Source organism: Silurus meridionalis, chromosome 14, assembly GCF_014805685.1.
Source record: "Silurus meridionalis isolate SWU-2019-XX chromosome 14, ASM1480568v1, whole genome shotgun sequence".
Taxonomy (NCBI): Eukaryota; Metazoa; Chordata; class Actinopteri; order Siluriformes; family Siluridae; genus Silurus; species Silurus meridionalis.
Window position 1 is genome coordinate 8,545,128 of NC_060897.1, and position 17,492 is coordinate 8,562,619.

Consider the following 17,492-nt stretch of genomic DNA (forward strand, 5'->3'; position numbering starts at 1 on the left):
CCATTTTGCATTATTGTACTCTTTTTATATCATCCAAAAACTGACGAAACTCAAAAGTAGTCCAAGCAAACATTGATGCAGCAGTCCAATCTACAAGGAAGAGACATTTACTGCATGTGACAATGACAAATAAAAGGGGAGGGAAAACTTTACAAAGCACCTCTTCAGAGAACAAAAATAAAGATGCAAAGCAACACTATAAACAAAACACCCTGATAACCATTCTTTTTTTTTTTTTTTTTTTTTTTTTTTAAAGAAACGGGGAACTGACCCAGCACACTTTGAGCTGAAGTTCAACCGAACAAATCTGAACAAAACTACCCTGAGAATCTGGGCCGTGAGTTCTACATACAAAAATGGCACAACATTTTATAAAACAAAACACAAAATCTAAAAAAAAGGTTTGCACTGCTACTTTGTGTGAACACATGACACACACAAACACATACACATATAAATACTGCTGTGCGGTGACATTAAATTATGCAGTGAAGGTATAGTGGTATATCTGTTATACATCTGCAAACACCGGCACAATTTGTTTTACTCCCGAAAAACGTTCTATAACTGAGCGAGCTTCTTTAATAAGTCAACCTTCCACCACTGCGAGACTGCTGACAGGAGCATTTGAGTTCCTCAGGAATTCAAGAAAAACAAACAAAACAATTAAAAACATGCTCCGACATACTGTTTGATGAACACGAATGCTGAATTTCCACTGCCTGTGTTTAGTGCTTTAACAACCTTGTACTTGCTACATTCTAATGTAGATAAATATCCTGATAAATGCACGAGTTCAGTTTTTTTTAATAACTGATAAAAAAAAGACAAACCAGAAAAAATATTCTTTCTGAATATCAAAAATACAAAAATATAGGGTTTGATATGCAAGAAATCAGTGCCTTTTTTTCCATTTTGAAAGTTTTTTTTTCTTTAGGTGAACACTATGTAGAAAACGTATTTCAGATGCGTGTATGCCAGCTCTTTGTGGATAATGCCAAAGATGTCAATCTATACTTGTGTTCGGAAAAGAAATGCTCATTCAACGTTTCGAACGTTCAATTAAAAGGATTCCGACGTCATTTAGTGAACATAAACCTGACTGGTCAACTCCAAACAGGTTTATTTTGACCTAGTTTGTTATTTGACCGATTTAAACAAAAGGGCACACACTTATTTTGTATTGCACGTCAATGCTGAATGAGAAAGGGTGAAGCTCAAGGCCAAGGGAGACTACGAATAATAAATAGGATTGTCACCTCTATAACACAAAATTTGATGGAGCAAAATGAATGTCTGGATTTAAAAAAAAAAACTCATTATGTGGGGCATCTGTTTTAAGGTGGACATCACATGGAGTCTTGCTCTGCAAGTACAGCTTCAATACCCACTAAGCCTAATTAAAAGCAGCTTAAGGAAATCAATCATTATTTCAACCAAGACAGAATAGAACATATGCAGCATCACATACACATTTGGTACCTTCCCGTGTGAGTCTATTCACAAGTACAATTTTAGGGTGTTTGTCCTGAGTGTGTCAGAGCTCTTTCTACTTTCTTTTGGTGACAGATTGTCTTTCCTGTCCTCACGTATCTCCTGATATAATCTAAAAGTAAACAGTTAGTGCTTGCTACGACTACCGGTAAACCATTACTTGGTCAGGTCTATGATTTGATGGCACAAAGTCTCGGTCCATTGCTCTTCTGGAAGTGGTGAACCACTTCCTGCTTTCCTCCATCGAATATCTCCTAGCATTTTAAATGGAGGATGTGGTAGAGTCTGGGAGGGGCCCACTCAGGGATCCACTCACAGGAAGTGCTGCTGTAGGACAGGAGGTGAGGTTTTGGCCTGAACAGGCAGTCACAGGTGAGACTGACAGGCCGCGAAACAGCAAGTCCATGGAAGGGAGAAGGGGCTTCAGGAGACTGACAGGGCAGAAGGCGGAGCCTCCATGAGAAGTGAAGTTCACTTTGTTGGGGTCAGGGCAGGAGGGTTGAGCCGGGGGATAACCATGGCATGGAGAACTAGACAGAGGACAAAGAAAGGTGGTTATTGGAAGTAAATACAGTAATATTATCAGTTTGAGAACTGCTCAGAAATGGCCCATATGTGACCAAGCACAAAAACAATGCAATAGAACTGCTTGATTTTTATCACAAGTTTAAGAGTAACAATGATCTTAATCATAACAGATATGATCAAATCCCATTCGCTTGTAATGCAGAACTTTTTGGGGGAAGAGTTTACCGACTTGGTGCGTCATAATTTGGCTATTTAATTCCACTCTCTGCAAAAATGCTCAAGATAAAAAAAAATTGTGAGGGGATCTCCTGTGCACAGACCTCTAAGTCATTCCACAGATTTTCAGTAGGACCTCGATCAGACTGGGCCAAATACAATGATCATCATCTTTTGGAGCCATTTTTTGGTTGACTTAAATATGTGTTTTGTGTGGTCATAGTGTCTAAAAGGTGAAGTTTCTCTTTATTTGCAGCTGTCTCACAGAAACCCACAGTTAGGTTACATAACACACAGGTATTTGGAGCGATCTTTTCTTTTTCACACAATGTGAAGAGCAGTAGGAGTTTTAAATCCACTGTACTCTCTTAAAACTTGTTTGCCCAGTTTCCCCTTTACATTTGCCTCTTTGCATATTCTCCAGAACAGCAAAGTAAAGAAGCTCAAATACTACATTACTACACTCAAGTAGATTTTTTTTGTATCAGAACTTTACATCACTATTTATTATTATACTCATTATGTGTGTATAATTTCCTGGCTAACACACACACCACAGACGTACGCTAAATGAAAACATGACTGAGAACAGAGGCATTTCTGATCACCCGATCATCATCATAATCATCTTTTCTCTGCTTGTGTTCTATATAGTGGTTGTTCAGTCTGGATAAATTTATTAGGTAACAAAAGTTAAAAAAATTTTGTATTAATATATTACTATGAGGTGAGGTCCAGTTACCAGCTCGACACTAAAACAGGTAGTAGTAATTACTTTTTACTTAAGAACATGTCAGAGCCTAAACTTCTTTACTTTAACTTGAGTGAAAAAATGCAGTCAGTACTTCGACTTTTACCAGAGTCTTTTAGAACATGAGCATCTGGGCGTCTACATGAGTGAAGCATGTGTGTACTTTTGCCACATCTGATAATCTCTGATTAGCGTTTGTAATGTCCACTCATGCTTCCGATCATATCTGTTCAACCCGAGTTCAATATGGTCAAAGTAGACCTCCTCACAATTCCTGTTCTTTCATTAGCTCTGGATTCTCAGTGTGGTGTTTCACGACCATCCGCATTTACACTAGATTAGATCTCCCACCTCCCAAAACCTGTGGACATGCCAGAAAGGGAAATGGCAAAAGTGAATCACACTCATTACATGTAAATATGTGTGTGTGTGTGTGTGTGTGTGTGTGTGTGTGTGTGTGTGTGTGTGTGTGTGGTTCCTGCCTCATTTCCTTATATCATATCTCTCTCACAGGATTAATCAATGGTCTAAAACTGTTTTTATTTTTAAAAGAAATCCTCCACGTCTGTTGACTTAAAAGGAGTTTGGTGATTGTCGTTTTCCTCTTCAATGCCTGATGCACCTGTCTAATAGTGTGGTTGCAGGGATTGCTTAGGAAGGAATAAAGAAAGAGTTGTGAAAAAATGGGGCTTCAAGCATAATCTTAAAAATAATGGAGCGTACTATGGTGTCTAGATCACACTCTACCAAATAGTGATTAACATCATTAGTTTTCCGAATTTCATTTTCAATTCAGGTTTATTTCTATAGCACTTTCTCACAATGGACAAAAGCAGCTTTACAAAATTTAAGAAATATAGAACAAAAATTGTAATAAGTAAACTTTGTGAATCTCCACAGTGAGCAAGCCTGGAGCGACTGTAGCAAAAACTCAATTTTTGGTATGAGAAAGAAACCTTGAGAGGAACCAGACTCAAAGGGAAACCCGTCCTCATTTAGTATGACACCAAGTGTGTAATTATAAATACACCTGAGAGTGAGAAAGATCATGAGAACCGGAGTGCGTGATCATGAGTAATATCTTTTCCACAGTCTTATACAGTCAGTATCAGTATATAATTTGTACAAAACAATTTAAAATAAAATGTCTGCTTGGTTAAAATATGTATATAAAATACCATTTTAGAATTCTTAAAAAATCAATAGTTTACATCTGTTAGACCGCATTTGAGTAACAGATTTCTAAAGATATTAACTACTTAACTGTTCTACTTATTTTAGCAGACTTTTACATCTTTTATTCATTTACTGCCTCAAATGTGGAATTGTCAGTATTTTCTCCTTTAAAGAGAAATTCTTGAAGCTGGACATAAAAAGAGTTAGCGCAGTGTCACTGTGGCCGCTCACTCCTTCCCGGAAATTAGATTTGTTTTGCGCATTCATGAAAACGCTAAACGATCCATAGCGCTATTGTTAGCCGCTTACCAGAGTGGCCACATTGACTCTTTTTTACACTTCTGGCATTGTTCTGTATGTTTTCAAGTTTAATAATAATAATAATAAAATGAGCTTCAAGTGCGAGGCAGATACTAAACAAATTTGCGGTCCGGCATTTAATATGTTCCTGTGGGAACTCAGATTTTATGTTCCGCAAGTAAAAAGGATTGCATTCGTGTGTACCGAACCTAAAGCCCTTTACTGAAAAAGTTTGGTATGCATACATGTACCATTATACTCCTAACACACACACACACACACACACACACACACACACACACACACACACACACACACACACACTAATCCCCCACCACTTTATCATGTTGAATCTCACCCCCCACCCCCACCCCTATACACCTTTTCTATATATATTATAATGATCTATTAATATATGATACATGCTTATATGATTATTATTGTTATTATATGATCATGTGCTTGTGAGAGAAAAACAGAGAGATTCACTCACAAGGCTTCCTCGCACACACGCACTCTCTCACAGCCTTCTGGAGGCTCTCTCTGGAAAGCGTAGGTCTTGTTAGGGAAGGGGGATGAGGACGGTGCGTCAATCACATATAACGGAGGAGAAGGAGAGGGATCCAGAGGGCCACACACTACCATACCTAATGCACAGGAGAAGGCAAAAATCTGTTAACTTGACCTAAAGTATTTCTTTTAAAATAATAATAAAAAAAAAAATTCTGCTTAATCAGTGTGTTTAACATGTTTTTATGCTCTTCTCTGTGTTTGAGTTTAAAACATACCAAACAAACAAAATAACTTTACCTAAACCTAAACTACACCTCTAACATCAGCAAGAATGCCAGTCAATATCTAAGTATGTATGCATGTGTATGATTTTTGAACACCCAGGAAATCCCCCACTAATTGGGTCAGGAAATGTATACATCAGCACAATAACTAACAGTAAGTGAGAGAAGCCCACTGCAAGTTAACATTATGCAAAATAAGTACTACAAAACTGTACTATATGGTTACCAAATAACCTGGTTATGCATTAGCATTTCCATAATATAATAACATATTTTGGTGATCAAAAACTGAGCTCATATGCAACACTATCCTACTTGGGTTCGTTTTTACTAACTTCCATGTATTAAAATAAAAAAAGTGTTAATTTATATATTCTATTTTATTAGAATATCCACAAGGACAAGGACATTTTCAAACCTCTTCCCCACACACACTGTGATATGCAAAAACATCAAGATAACGAAGAAGGCCAGCTACAGGTCACAGTGTAAGAATCTGCTGGACCGTTTCTTGTCTTTCCATCTGATCGAACCGTGTCAACAACCCCTCAGTGGACTAACCGGACAGTTCTGCAGGGCACGGTGACTGTGAGGGGGACAGGAGCCCAGGTGAAAGGTCACTCTGAGAGCCGCTGCTGCACCTCTGCACTGGAACAGGTGCTCTGTGACCATCTGGCACTTCCAAAATCTAATCAGTAAACACACAAGCACACACAAGCACAGTGTGTTACACAGTAGCCACAGTGGAGTTTCGCCATAGATAAGGTTAGAAAAGTCCTGGTGTTCATGGTTAGGACAGTCCTGGTGTGTTGGATCTGCTAGTTTGCCAGGGTGTGGTTTTTTTTTTTTACTATTTAAACAACAAACCAAACAACACAATCCAATGTGAGCACTATTTCTAATTCACATGTGAATTTTAACATCGAGATTAACTTTCTTTTCATATCTCACTTGTCATTTAAATGAACAGAAACCTTTTCTGCCAAAACATTTTTTTTTTATATAAAAATATCACTTTGTTGAACTCCAATCAAATTCAAATTAAACAGATGCTTCACTATACATATTATATTTAATTTGAGAGATAAACATGGTTGGTGCTTAATTACGCGTGAATGATGCCTGACCTTGTGCTGATCTTCGGCTGTTTCGGATACAAAGACCCCCTCTAGCTCCAGGTTAAGCCCCTCTACGCTGCGCCGCAGTCTGGGAGCCAGCCTGCTTAGGGGCAACAGAGGGATGGTCTGTGTGCACACACAAAGACACACACACATGAACACACACATACACAGAGACAATACAGAACCAACAAAATATGTGAAGGAGGTCTTAAAAATGTACAATCTTTCAGTTAAAGCAGCAGTTATTATATATTTCTTAGAACCTTTTGCAGTTTAAAGCCCAATTTTACTTCCAATTCCCTTCACCTACCTTGTGGAAAATGTATTAAAATGTTCTATAAATATTCTATTAATATTCTAATGTTCTAAGTAAAAGTATTGTTACTTTAATGGAATTTATAATGTCTGTTTATGATAATGAGCTAATTTATATATGCTTTTCTACATTCAAAAGTTCCAGTATTTCTACTTCAGTGTAAAGGAATAAATTTGTGTGGGGATGTTACAGCTAATGTGAGTTATACACTTTCGTGAAAAAAAAAAAAAAAAATCCTGTTATAATGTCTGTTCATGATAATGAGTTTAGTCTGTTTGTTCTCCATCTATCAATCAATCAAAGGCGTGTGTCCCCCCCACCCCCACAAAAAACCCTACTCAATTGCAGCAACGTGAGTAAATGTAATTTGTTACTTTCCACCTCTAAAAAATAATATGCATGCTTTACGACTTTCCTTTCTGTATTTAAAAAAGAATAATAAACAGAGATGCACTACTCTGTGCTGTCTGTAGGGGGAGACAGTTTGTAGAATAAAGTAAAGAAAAATTGCACCATACAATATGCACCATGTTACAAATCACAGACAGAAAAGAATCATGTGACATACATATAAAAAAATAAAAATAAATAAAATAATAATAATAATACTATTATTGGAAATCTAGTTGAATACAGGTGTTAACTTTCCAAACGTTCTAAAAATGTGTGTGTACATTGTACGGTGGTATGAAGCATCATATCACAGTAGCTCAATGACACCACCTCCTAAAATAAGGCTCTATTTACATCTCTGTTGCTGGATGAATGTGAAACTGTTGTCTTCCTGACATCATAGCGGTCACAGTCACCAGTTAACCTCACTCCATAAATGAACTAGATGCAATGTGTGTGTGCGTGCCCACACACACACACACACACACACACACACACACACCCACCCACCTGTGTACCTTCTGCAGGCTGTGCATATAACGTGTTATTCTGTGCTTTTTTTTTTTTTTTTTTTACCTGTGTAGCTCCAGGCTGGTGTGTATGGATAGTGGGCGAGGGCTGGTGAAGGCGCTCATAGCCAGCAGGAGGAGGTGCGTGTCTGGAGCGCTTCTGTAGCGAGTGCCTCAGCTTAGCGACCTGTCACAAGGAATTATGAGATGGTAAATATTAGAAATATCAGGCATACCAGAATGAACAGGCTACACCCCATATAAATCAAGACCTTTATGGTTTCTACGTTAAATGTAATCATTTTGAACATCATTTTTAATAAAATTTAGGACCTATTCAAATTAATAGAGCACAAACTGCCTACTCAAACACACAACAGCAACAAAACACGAAATTTAACAATAGGCACAGTGAAGATGAGCTAACACGCAGAAAGTCATGTTGAAGATCATGAGGAAGAATTAGTTAAAAATGAAGGGGGGCTTCTCAGTTGTATGTAACTGGTTTGGGTTAAAAATCTTCGACATCAACCAACAAACAATACTATGCAAACTGTGTGACTGTGTGGAAACACAAACAACAAATGTGAAAACACCAGCAATGTCTTCAACCACATGAATACCGTGCATGTCCACGAATATAAGGAATGCGTGCAACAGATATTCCCGGAGGCGGAGCACGCTGGAAGACAAGCACGGCTCCCACTAAAGCAAATCCCACTCAGCTCTTTATGACAAGACCAGCAATAGCAAAGAACCTATTTAAACTGTGAAGAAAAGTTTTTTGATTCAATCTCTGGAGCCAATATACGAGATCCCAAGTGTAAATAATTTATCCAAGCATGCCTGAGACAGCTTACAGCGAATATCAGAAAGAGTTCACAAATTGAGTAACGCTGCTTTTTTTGGTGCCTGTTATATAACTAAGCTCTACTAACATGTCATTTCCTTTTTTATTTCTTACATTGCAATATAATATCGATATCATCTGGACAGTGGAAAATATCATGATATACATTTTAACTCATATCGCCCACCTCTAGCCTTTAGTACATAAAAATGTCTTGGGGAAACTTTTTTTTCCTAGACAACATGATCTGATAATTCCTTTTTTCTTATAGTAGTCTACATTCTATAGCACATCAATACACTGAAAGCAAAACACACACACAGACAAAACCCCCAGAAAATCTGATTTACAAAACGATCGTCCGACTCCAATCAAAACCACAAACGTATATAAAGAGTTTTGGGGAAAGAAGTGAAACCAAGTATCATTTATTCATGCAAATTTCACCCTTTCAAGCCTGCACTTGTCCACATTGCATAAAAAAAGTTTCAGTTCAGTTGCAACTAAGTTAACTATAAAATAAAATAAATTAAAAAAAAGGAAAAAAAGGAAAGACAAATGCATTCTGAAGCTGACTAGTTTTTACATGTAATTAATTATGGGCATGTAGTAAAGGAATTTTAAAAAAAAAATGCTAAAAAAAATGAAAGGACAGCATGAAACAAAAATAGATTTCTCGGTATTCACACGTATTTTCAAAAGCGCTGACCTCTCGGAGGTGCTCGGCGCTGCCCCATGATGCCGAGCGCTTGTGCCCCACTCCACCTCTTCTCCCCCGTTTTTCTTCAGCCCAGGAACTGGGGGTCTAGAAAGTAAGAGAGATAAAATGAGATAGATGGCAAGAGAAAGTGTTTATTACTCATGATTAACCATGTGAGACAGATGTGGCATAATAATCAGATTTTAAGTCTGTTTGTGAGATTAAGTGCAGGGCAACAAAAGCTGAAGCAGTTTATTTTCCATTCCATCTTCTGGTCCAAAAGAAAGCGACTGCGTGAATCTTTTCAGCACAATCCTGACAGTCTCTAAATACTGTTCATAACATGACTAATCCTGCTGTGGATCTTGCGTTGCGATGCACCAGATCGTGTTACGGCATCCGTCGGTTATGGATCTGACAGCTTTGGATGGAAGTGAAAGAGGTTTCTTTACCACACGGGCTCCATTTGAATAACACATGAAGAACAAGTTACACACCTGCTGTGCACCTGTGACACACTCATGCAGCTGTGTAAATACAGGGAAATTAAAAAAGAAAATGAAAACTGCATGCATGACCTCAGGTACACCTCCTGTCCCATTTCTGTCTCACCTCCATACCTATGCGGTGGCTCATCCTTATGGGTTAAACCCCAGCATGCACATGAGCATATTCATATACACATAGTCATACACATACCGCCATGAGACCTCGGGCCTTCGGTTTGTGTACCCGCAGGCTGATAGGAAGTGGTAGGCTGAGAGTATTGCAGAAAGCCTTTAGCGTCGCGACCGTTTAGCTTCAGCGGCACAAGTGTCACCCTGCAACAGCTGCATCACGCTTCCTCTGGGTGCGAGTGTGTGTGTCAGTGGCTGAAGATGATGTCTATGAGTTTTGCTGCATGGATTCGCTCTCTCTTCGTTCACTCTTCTCTCACTTTCTGTCTTTCACTGATATGGGAGTGGGAATGTTTCACGTCGTTTCGCGGTGAGGTCACCACACGCTGTCGTCAGGGATCTATAAATCTCACACCTGACAAAGGGGTCACTCGCCACTGGCGCTGCATCTCTGCTTATAGGTGGATCTGGAGACCGGAGGTGGGACACACGGAGGAACGTCATGTGCCTGTGTAGCACTTGTTTTAAATTTAGACTCACCCCTGCCTTTCAACATCAATCCAGCCTTTAATGAAATAAGGAGACCAGGATTAGCTACACGCAGCTATAAACAGAGCAGCAGTATCTGGGTGAGACGCACAGTACTACATGACATGGGGTAAAGTTTCAGATGGGTGAGGGCATCCAAAGGAATTTAAGAGAGCAGTCGAGGTTAGTGCACGATGCCAAACAACAACTTAGGGGTGTCTTGTTTGTTGTACTATTTTGACGTTTTGGGCTGAGATTGTAGAATAATTCATCAGTGGAAAAAAAAATAAACAATGGCATAACAACTCAATGTAAGAATGGCATAATGGATGGAAAGCACCTATGTACGAATCGTACACACATGGCAACCCTTTCCAAGCTGAGCTTCACAAAATCCTTCCACAATCAACTCTAAGCTACAAAAAGCACCGGATGCTGGTGTATTAGCAATCTTTATGCCTCACAAATCAAAAGCCCCTTCAAGACCACGGTTGCAGTGATGTTCTTCACTGCAATTTCACAGGCAGGACAAACGATATGAATCTTCCCAATCCTCTGGAGAGAGAAACAGAAAGACCACACCCAGACAGCTGAACAGAACTCTGCAACTACGATTTCACACAATGCACGATACGCTGAAGTGCATGCTGCAGGAGAAGAGGAAACTACTGCACTCGCTACACTTCTAGAAACTCTACAGCCCTGACATGCCATGCCATGATTACTTGACTTAATAACAGAAATTGTGAAATTGTTTAATGCCCGGGTTGGGCTAGAAAGCTAGAGCTAGCATGCCAAAAAAACACCTCACCTGTCTGTAAAAAAATAAATAATTTTATTCTACATTTCCTGATTTTTTTTTTTTTTTACAGATTACAAGTTTATATTAATGTGCTCGTTCGTATGCATTGTTTCTATAGCAAGTGCATGCACAGGAACCCTCAGTGAAATGGGTTTATTAACCATGTATATTAATCATATGTTGATGATTTCTGTAAAACTTTAAGAGGAGTCTCTAAGTTTGCAGATCCTACAAAGTCATTCCACAATATTAAGTGTATACTATAGAGCGATCAGGCATACCATTGACATCATAACATTATGACCGGTGACGTCATGGCGCCTGTTATTAGGTGGAAAATATTGGGCAGCAAGTGAACATTGTGTCCTCAAAGTTGACGTGTTAGAAACAGGAAAAATTTGTGAGCGTAAGGATTTGAGCGAGTTTAACAAATTGTGACGGCTAGACGACTGGGTCAGAGCATCTCCAAAACTGCAGCTCTTGTGGGATGTTCCTGGTCTGTAGTGGTCAGTATCTATCAAAAGGAAGGAACAGTGGTGAACAGCATAATGGGTGGCCAAGGCTCGTCGATGCACGTGAGGAGCTCAAATTGCTGAAGAAGTTAATGCTTTTAATGCTTGACGGAGCAGAACTGTTTTGGTGGCAAAAGGGGGACCAACACAATATTAGGCAGGTGGCTATAATGTTATGCCTGACTGGTGAATAGAAAATTATGCCTGGTCTAATGTATACGGATAAAACATCCAATGTAAAAGCTTTTAAATTCACAGGACACTGTAATCACGGTATAAAAGGAATAAAACACTTCAGGAAGTGCTGACAATGACCATAAAATGTCAATAATCTTCCTACCATGGTACACATGGTAAATTAATTCCCTACTTACCGTATGATGTGTATGCAATGTAATGTGTAAATTCACGAGAGTCCACAATAAAATCATTCAAACCCAAATAACTACAATATGTACTATTACTAAAACTAACTCAGAGTTAACCATTAAAATGAACATTGTACCTGTGTGGCTTTGTCATTGACACAGTTTACAGTCTGGCTCTCAGGCTGTTTGGGCCACTGGCCCTGGAGGTACGGCCCCACTAATGTGTCCAAGGAAAGCGTCCGTCTCAGATTCGGCTTCGGGGGACGAGCCTTTGTCTTGGACTCAGCTGGAAAGACATGGAAGCACATTACACGACAAGTCGAACAACAGCAAGCTATAGATTCTCATTGAAGCATAAGAAGTATCTGATTGCAATCAGGGTACATAATGAAATTCCAGGAAGTTAAGCACGTTTTAATGAATTACTAAATAAATTTGTTCAGCAGGTGTAGTTTTAACTTAAAGTGAATGTACTCCTGGGCAAAACCAAAACTGGCCATGTAATTACAATCGGCCAAAATATAAAACTTTAATGATTTTGACAACAAATAAGTTTTCAGGAAATTATTCATTAATTTAACATATACTGTTCCTGTTCCCTGCTCCATCAACCCTGGTTCCATGTTATGAGCTTTTCATCAGGCTCTTGATGGACTGCATCAGGTGGTAGATAACCAAACCAAATTAAACATTTGAATCCTTCTGATTTTACTTTTATGTTCAATAAGTCATCGTTTCAAGCTATTCTACCCAAACACTCGTTACACTGCAGCAAAAGAAAATGAGAAAACGGTGGCACAAGAGGTTTTAGGAGTGCATTTGTTTAATTCTTGCTCATTTCTTGTCCAATGATTTGCTGTTACAACATTTAAAAGCCATATATTTTGCCCTTTTGGGTCTGGATAGTGGGTAAAACGTGTTTTCTGAGCATTACAAATGATTCCACAGGGAGTTGGAGACGAGCACTGTGGTGCCCAGACGAAACCGAGGTAATCAGTTGCATGTATATAATAGATTTATGAATAATATAATAAATTGCACAAAAGTGAGGACGCATGTCTTTGCTTCTCAAGCCATTAAGTTTGAAGCTTGATGCTCCATTTAGGAATGTCAAGTATTTAAAGCATCTCGTGCAAATACTGACAAAGGCATCGATATCACCAACAAGAAAAAATAATTTGTCTACAAATGTCCTAAAAGTGAACAAGGAGGCGGTAAGTGACTGAGACTTAACATCAGACAGTCCACAGTGAAACCCACTGGCTTTTTTCTACCGGCTCACAAAACCAAGAATAAACAGGTCAAAGTTGCTACAGATCAAGTCTGTAAAAAAGCAAAACTATTTCCTACTAAAAATCAAATCGATCCTGTCCTTTCCTGTGCCCTTTCCCCTTTAGTGATTTAGCTTTACTGGTGCACATTTCATGCATGTTTGAACTGGCTGATGTGAAAAAGCAGAAGGCAGAATATTCAGATATTGCACTTGTTATGGCTCAATCCTATATGTTGGCACTAATTACATACCCACTACAAGTATCTGACTACTTTCAGCAGAAAATAAATAAATCAGATATGGCAGGATAAGATCATGGAACAAGCGCCAAATATCGGTACTGGGTTTGGAAGAAGAAATCAATATTTTTTTGCACTGGGAATTTTATAAAATAAAATTAACTGTCTTTTGTGTTAGAATTGATTTTATTAATAATTATACAGCGAGTCCAAAAATGCAGGGATTGCTGGGAAAAATGTGTGCAAAATCTGCAGCAATTCGCAAAAACACAGAGGGTGTAAAGGTGATCATATACAGTATAGGCCATAAATGATAAATACAAATAATCAGCACAAAAGTGAGCAATTTTACATTCATTTACTCTCAATGACTCCTTTTCAGACATCCGACTTCGAACTTCATTATATTGAATATATGTTCAGTATATGTGATTTGTTTTTGTGTGTGAAATGGTTTTACTATGCAATTTTTTTTTTACTTAAGCTTTCATAATCAATCTGGCTAAAAGTGAAAGAGTGTCATCTTTCCTGCCAACTCTATTTGTACAATACAAACTAATCAAAAAAATAATAATAATCACGAAACTAACGTTGAATAAAAAATGTAATAATCAACTGTCCAAACTGGAAATCTGCTCCGTCATCTACTGAAAATGTATTTCTGTAGCGTAGATCTTTCTTCCAGACCTGTGAACGCAAGCTATACAGTATCGCACAAAAGTAAGTACACCCCTCACATTACAGCAACCATTTAATGTACATGTGATTATAATGGGGAGGTGGTAGCTCAGTGGGTAAGATGTTGGACTTTTGATCAGAAGGTCATGAGTTCAAATCCCACCATCAATAAACTGCCACTGCTGGGCCCTTGAGCAAGGACTACTCAGTCGTATAAATGAGATGAATTGAATTCGCTTTGGATATGGGCATCTGCCAAATGCCATTAATGTAATGTTTGTTTAATTATAAGATCGCACTTAGAAGAGAACATCAAACATTTATTTAATGGTACATTTTGGCTGCATCTTAAAGCTACGTCAAATCTATTCACAAACGTTAATGGTTCTTTGTAACGCAACATATAACTGTTCAAACTGGCAGAACGGATTAAAGGTGTGGTCAGAAGTGTGCAGTGTGTGAAACAGCTGGCAAACTAGTGAATAAACATCTTTGTTTGCAGCAACCATCTGCACCTGTTACTACAAATTTTGCTGTTTTTCCCCCCCTCCAGGTCCGGTTAAGTTTAAAGACGTGTTCAACCGTGTCTTTGCCATCGTTCAGTAGCGCACAGTGGCTTCAGTATCTCAGACAGGTGTTGTCTAGTCCCCAGCGTAAAGACGTGTAATGACATGTTTGTTTCCACCCCTGTGGTCTGGAGACTCCACCAGAGCAGCGCCTTTCCCCCCAGCCCTCGCTGTCACGCTGTCCTTACTCATTGTGCTGCTGAAGACAAACCGCTGAGAGCTTGCTCGTTGCCAGCAGATGTTAAACCCCAAGCAGGGCGCGCGTGCGCTGCGCTGTATGTTACAAAACACCGCAAACCCCCCTGTGTAATGTCCCGTTAAACTTGTCTTACCCCCATCCCCCCTGAGCGCTGCTCACAGTAAGCTGGTTACTAAAATAAACACGTCCTGGCACTCGGACTTGAGTTACACACATGGCTCAGTTCTGAACTCTTACACAACCAGGACTACTCAGACCTACTAATGAACCCTGTTCTGCAAGCAAGACCCCGAACTTTAGGTTTTTATTGGTGTTGTCACTTTCAAAACAACTGCACAGTATTCACCAGGGCGCACCACATTTCTCAGGGATGGTGTTTTTTTGGTTTTTTTAGTAACTAACATGTTCTACCTTTATTATGTCGTTACAACCTCCTGCATAAAGGGAAGTGAGACGTTCTTAAGCTTGATAGTGCAACAATGAAAATGCAAACACAGCACCTGATAGAATCGCACTGAAACAGTGGTGCAATAGTGTTTTGCACAGGAAACTGTAACACATGTTACCAACAACCTACACATCGGATCCTTGAGATGATCCATAGTTTGCTTTTCAAAGTTCTGAAAAACAAATCTGCATGCATATGCACGTGCATGGGAAATGATCTGACAATGTCAAACCAACTGAAAGCATGTGTAATGAGTATTCCCAGGCACTCCTTTTCTTTCATGCACTCTTTCACACGTGAGTAAAAAAACAGGAAAACATTATAACCAACACCCCTGCAATGCCTCGAGACATTATTGAGAAGGAAGAAGGCAGGACACAAGCTGAGGCTCGATTGGAAATCATATGCATGGACATGGAGATATTTTAAAAGGCCTCTTGCATACCCGGTTTGGCCTCTCTCCATCTCGGCGCTGGGGTTTTCGTGGAGCTGCTGGTGGTGGTGGTGTGAAGCTGAAAGGGAACTGTAGCTCGGAGAGGCTGAAGACCCCCGCGGGACGACATCCCGATCTCACAAGAAGGATGAAGAGGATGATGAGGATGAGGAGGGGGAGGAGAAGAGCCGCGTGTTTTCTCTCAGTTTATTCACCAAAACTACCAAATTTCCACTTTTAAACTCCAGGTTCGCTTCAACTACCGACTTCTAAAGTGTTTAGATATAAATCCGACTTACACTTGGAGAAACTAGTGCCGTTAATGCTAGCTCACGACTTGCTGTGCTTTGCTAGCACCCAGCTAAGTTCTTTTGTGATTCCAGCTAAGCCTGCAAGAACTTTTTTTAAATTATTATTTAGAGAAAATAACTAAAGCATCTACCTCTCCAAGAAATATCCGCCTGTAACCAATCCAACACGAGTAATTCGATTGTTACACAAGTACACACACGCAAACCTGCTCGTAAAAATGGTTAAAGTTTCTCGAGTCGTCTACATTGTTGGTCGCCTGCCAAAGTTTCTCTCCACTCCAACATCTGACAACAGCCAGCCTCCCTCCACGCTCGTGTCTGAGGGGGCGGAGCGTCCAAACACACGCGCGCACTCCGATTGGCTATTCAGAAATACTACTGCTATCCTATTGGTCAGTGAGCTTATCAATAGGTTCGCGTCGAGAGGTGGGCGATACAGTAAAATAAATAAATAAAATGATATACATATATATATATATATATATATATATATATATATATATATATATATATATATATATATATATATATACGTATATATATATATATATATATATATATATATATATATATATATATATATATATATATATATATATATATATATATATATATATATATATATATATATATATATATATATATATATATATATATATATATATATATATATATATATATATATATATATATATATATATATATATATATATATATATATATATATATATATATATATATATATATATATATATATATATATATATATAACCACAGGTCTTCCATGGATGTAGGCGGCCTTAAACCCTTCTGTCCCAGACAGACATGATGACGTTTAGATCAGAACTCTGTGGGGGCCAAACCATCACTTCTAAAACTCCTTCTCTAGACTGCAGAATACATTTAATGGCCAATCAGATGCCTCTCTGGTGGTATAACATGATATGTTTCTGCCTGTATTTCTCACCATTGAGAACACCATTAATCCTGACCAAATCCCCAACCCCATTTGCAGAAATGCAGCTCCAATCTTACAGGAAACCTCCACAATGCTTTACTGTTGCCTGCAGGAACTCATTATTTTACCACAAACAACCTGCATCCTGCTACAGCCAAATATTTTACATTTTGACTCATCACTCCAGAGGACCTTCTGCCATTTTTCTTTCATGAAGACTACTTCCACCACTTCATCTAGTTATTGTAGTTGGCCACGATAGAAAATGGGTGTTTGCTGATGGCACTGCAGGTCATTTTCTGATGTTGAAAAGATGTAAGAATGACGTGTCTTTCATCTGCTGCATTAAGTTTCCTTGGCCAATCACTGCATCTACAGTCTTCAGCATTGCCAGTTTCTTTGTGGTCCC

General features: G+C 38.8%; 1 protein-coding gene across 1 annotated transcript; it reads right to left on the reverse strand.

Annotated features, from left to right (window-relative positions):
- Positions 1 to 3: 3 nt before the first annotated feature.
- On the reverse strand, positions 4 to 16,486 carry fam117aa (family with sequence similarity 117 member Aa). Its single transcript, XM_046865874.1, has 8 exons — positions 15,827 to 16,486; positions 12,116 to 12,264; positions 9,161 to 9,256; positions 7,669 to 7,788; positions 6,390 to 6,506; positions 5,824 to 5,950; positions 4,959 to 5,112; positions 4 to 2,024 (listed from the first exon to the last, which is right to left on the reverse strand). The coding sequence occupies exons 1-8, from the start codon at positions 15,942 to 15,944 to the stop codon at positions 1,757 to 1,759; spliced, it is 1,149 nt and encodes a 382-aa protein (XP_046721830.1). The 5' UTR covers positions 15,945 to 16,486; the 3' UTR covers positions 4 to 1,756.
- Between the last annotated feature and the right edge of the window lie 1,006 nt (positions 16,487 to 17,492).

What these genes read in the sequence shown, in the direction of transcription:
- fam117aa (XM_046865874.1), bottom strand. Translation starts at nt 15,944, where the DNA reads ATGTCGTCCCGCGGGGGTCTTCAGCCTCTCCGAGCTACAGTTCCCTTT. An exon ending in ATGGAGAGAGGCCAAACCGG is followed by an intron (nt 12,265 to 15,826) that starts GTATGCAAGAGG and finishes ATGTCTTTCCAG; the next exon opens with CTGAGTCCAAGACAAAGGCT. An exon ending in CGTGTGTGCGAGGAAGCCTT is followed by an intron (nt 2,025 to 4,958) that starts GTGAGTGAATCT and finishes TCCTCTGTCTAG; the next exon opens with TTCTCCATGCCATGGTTATC.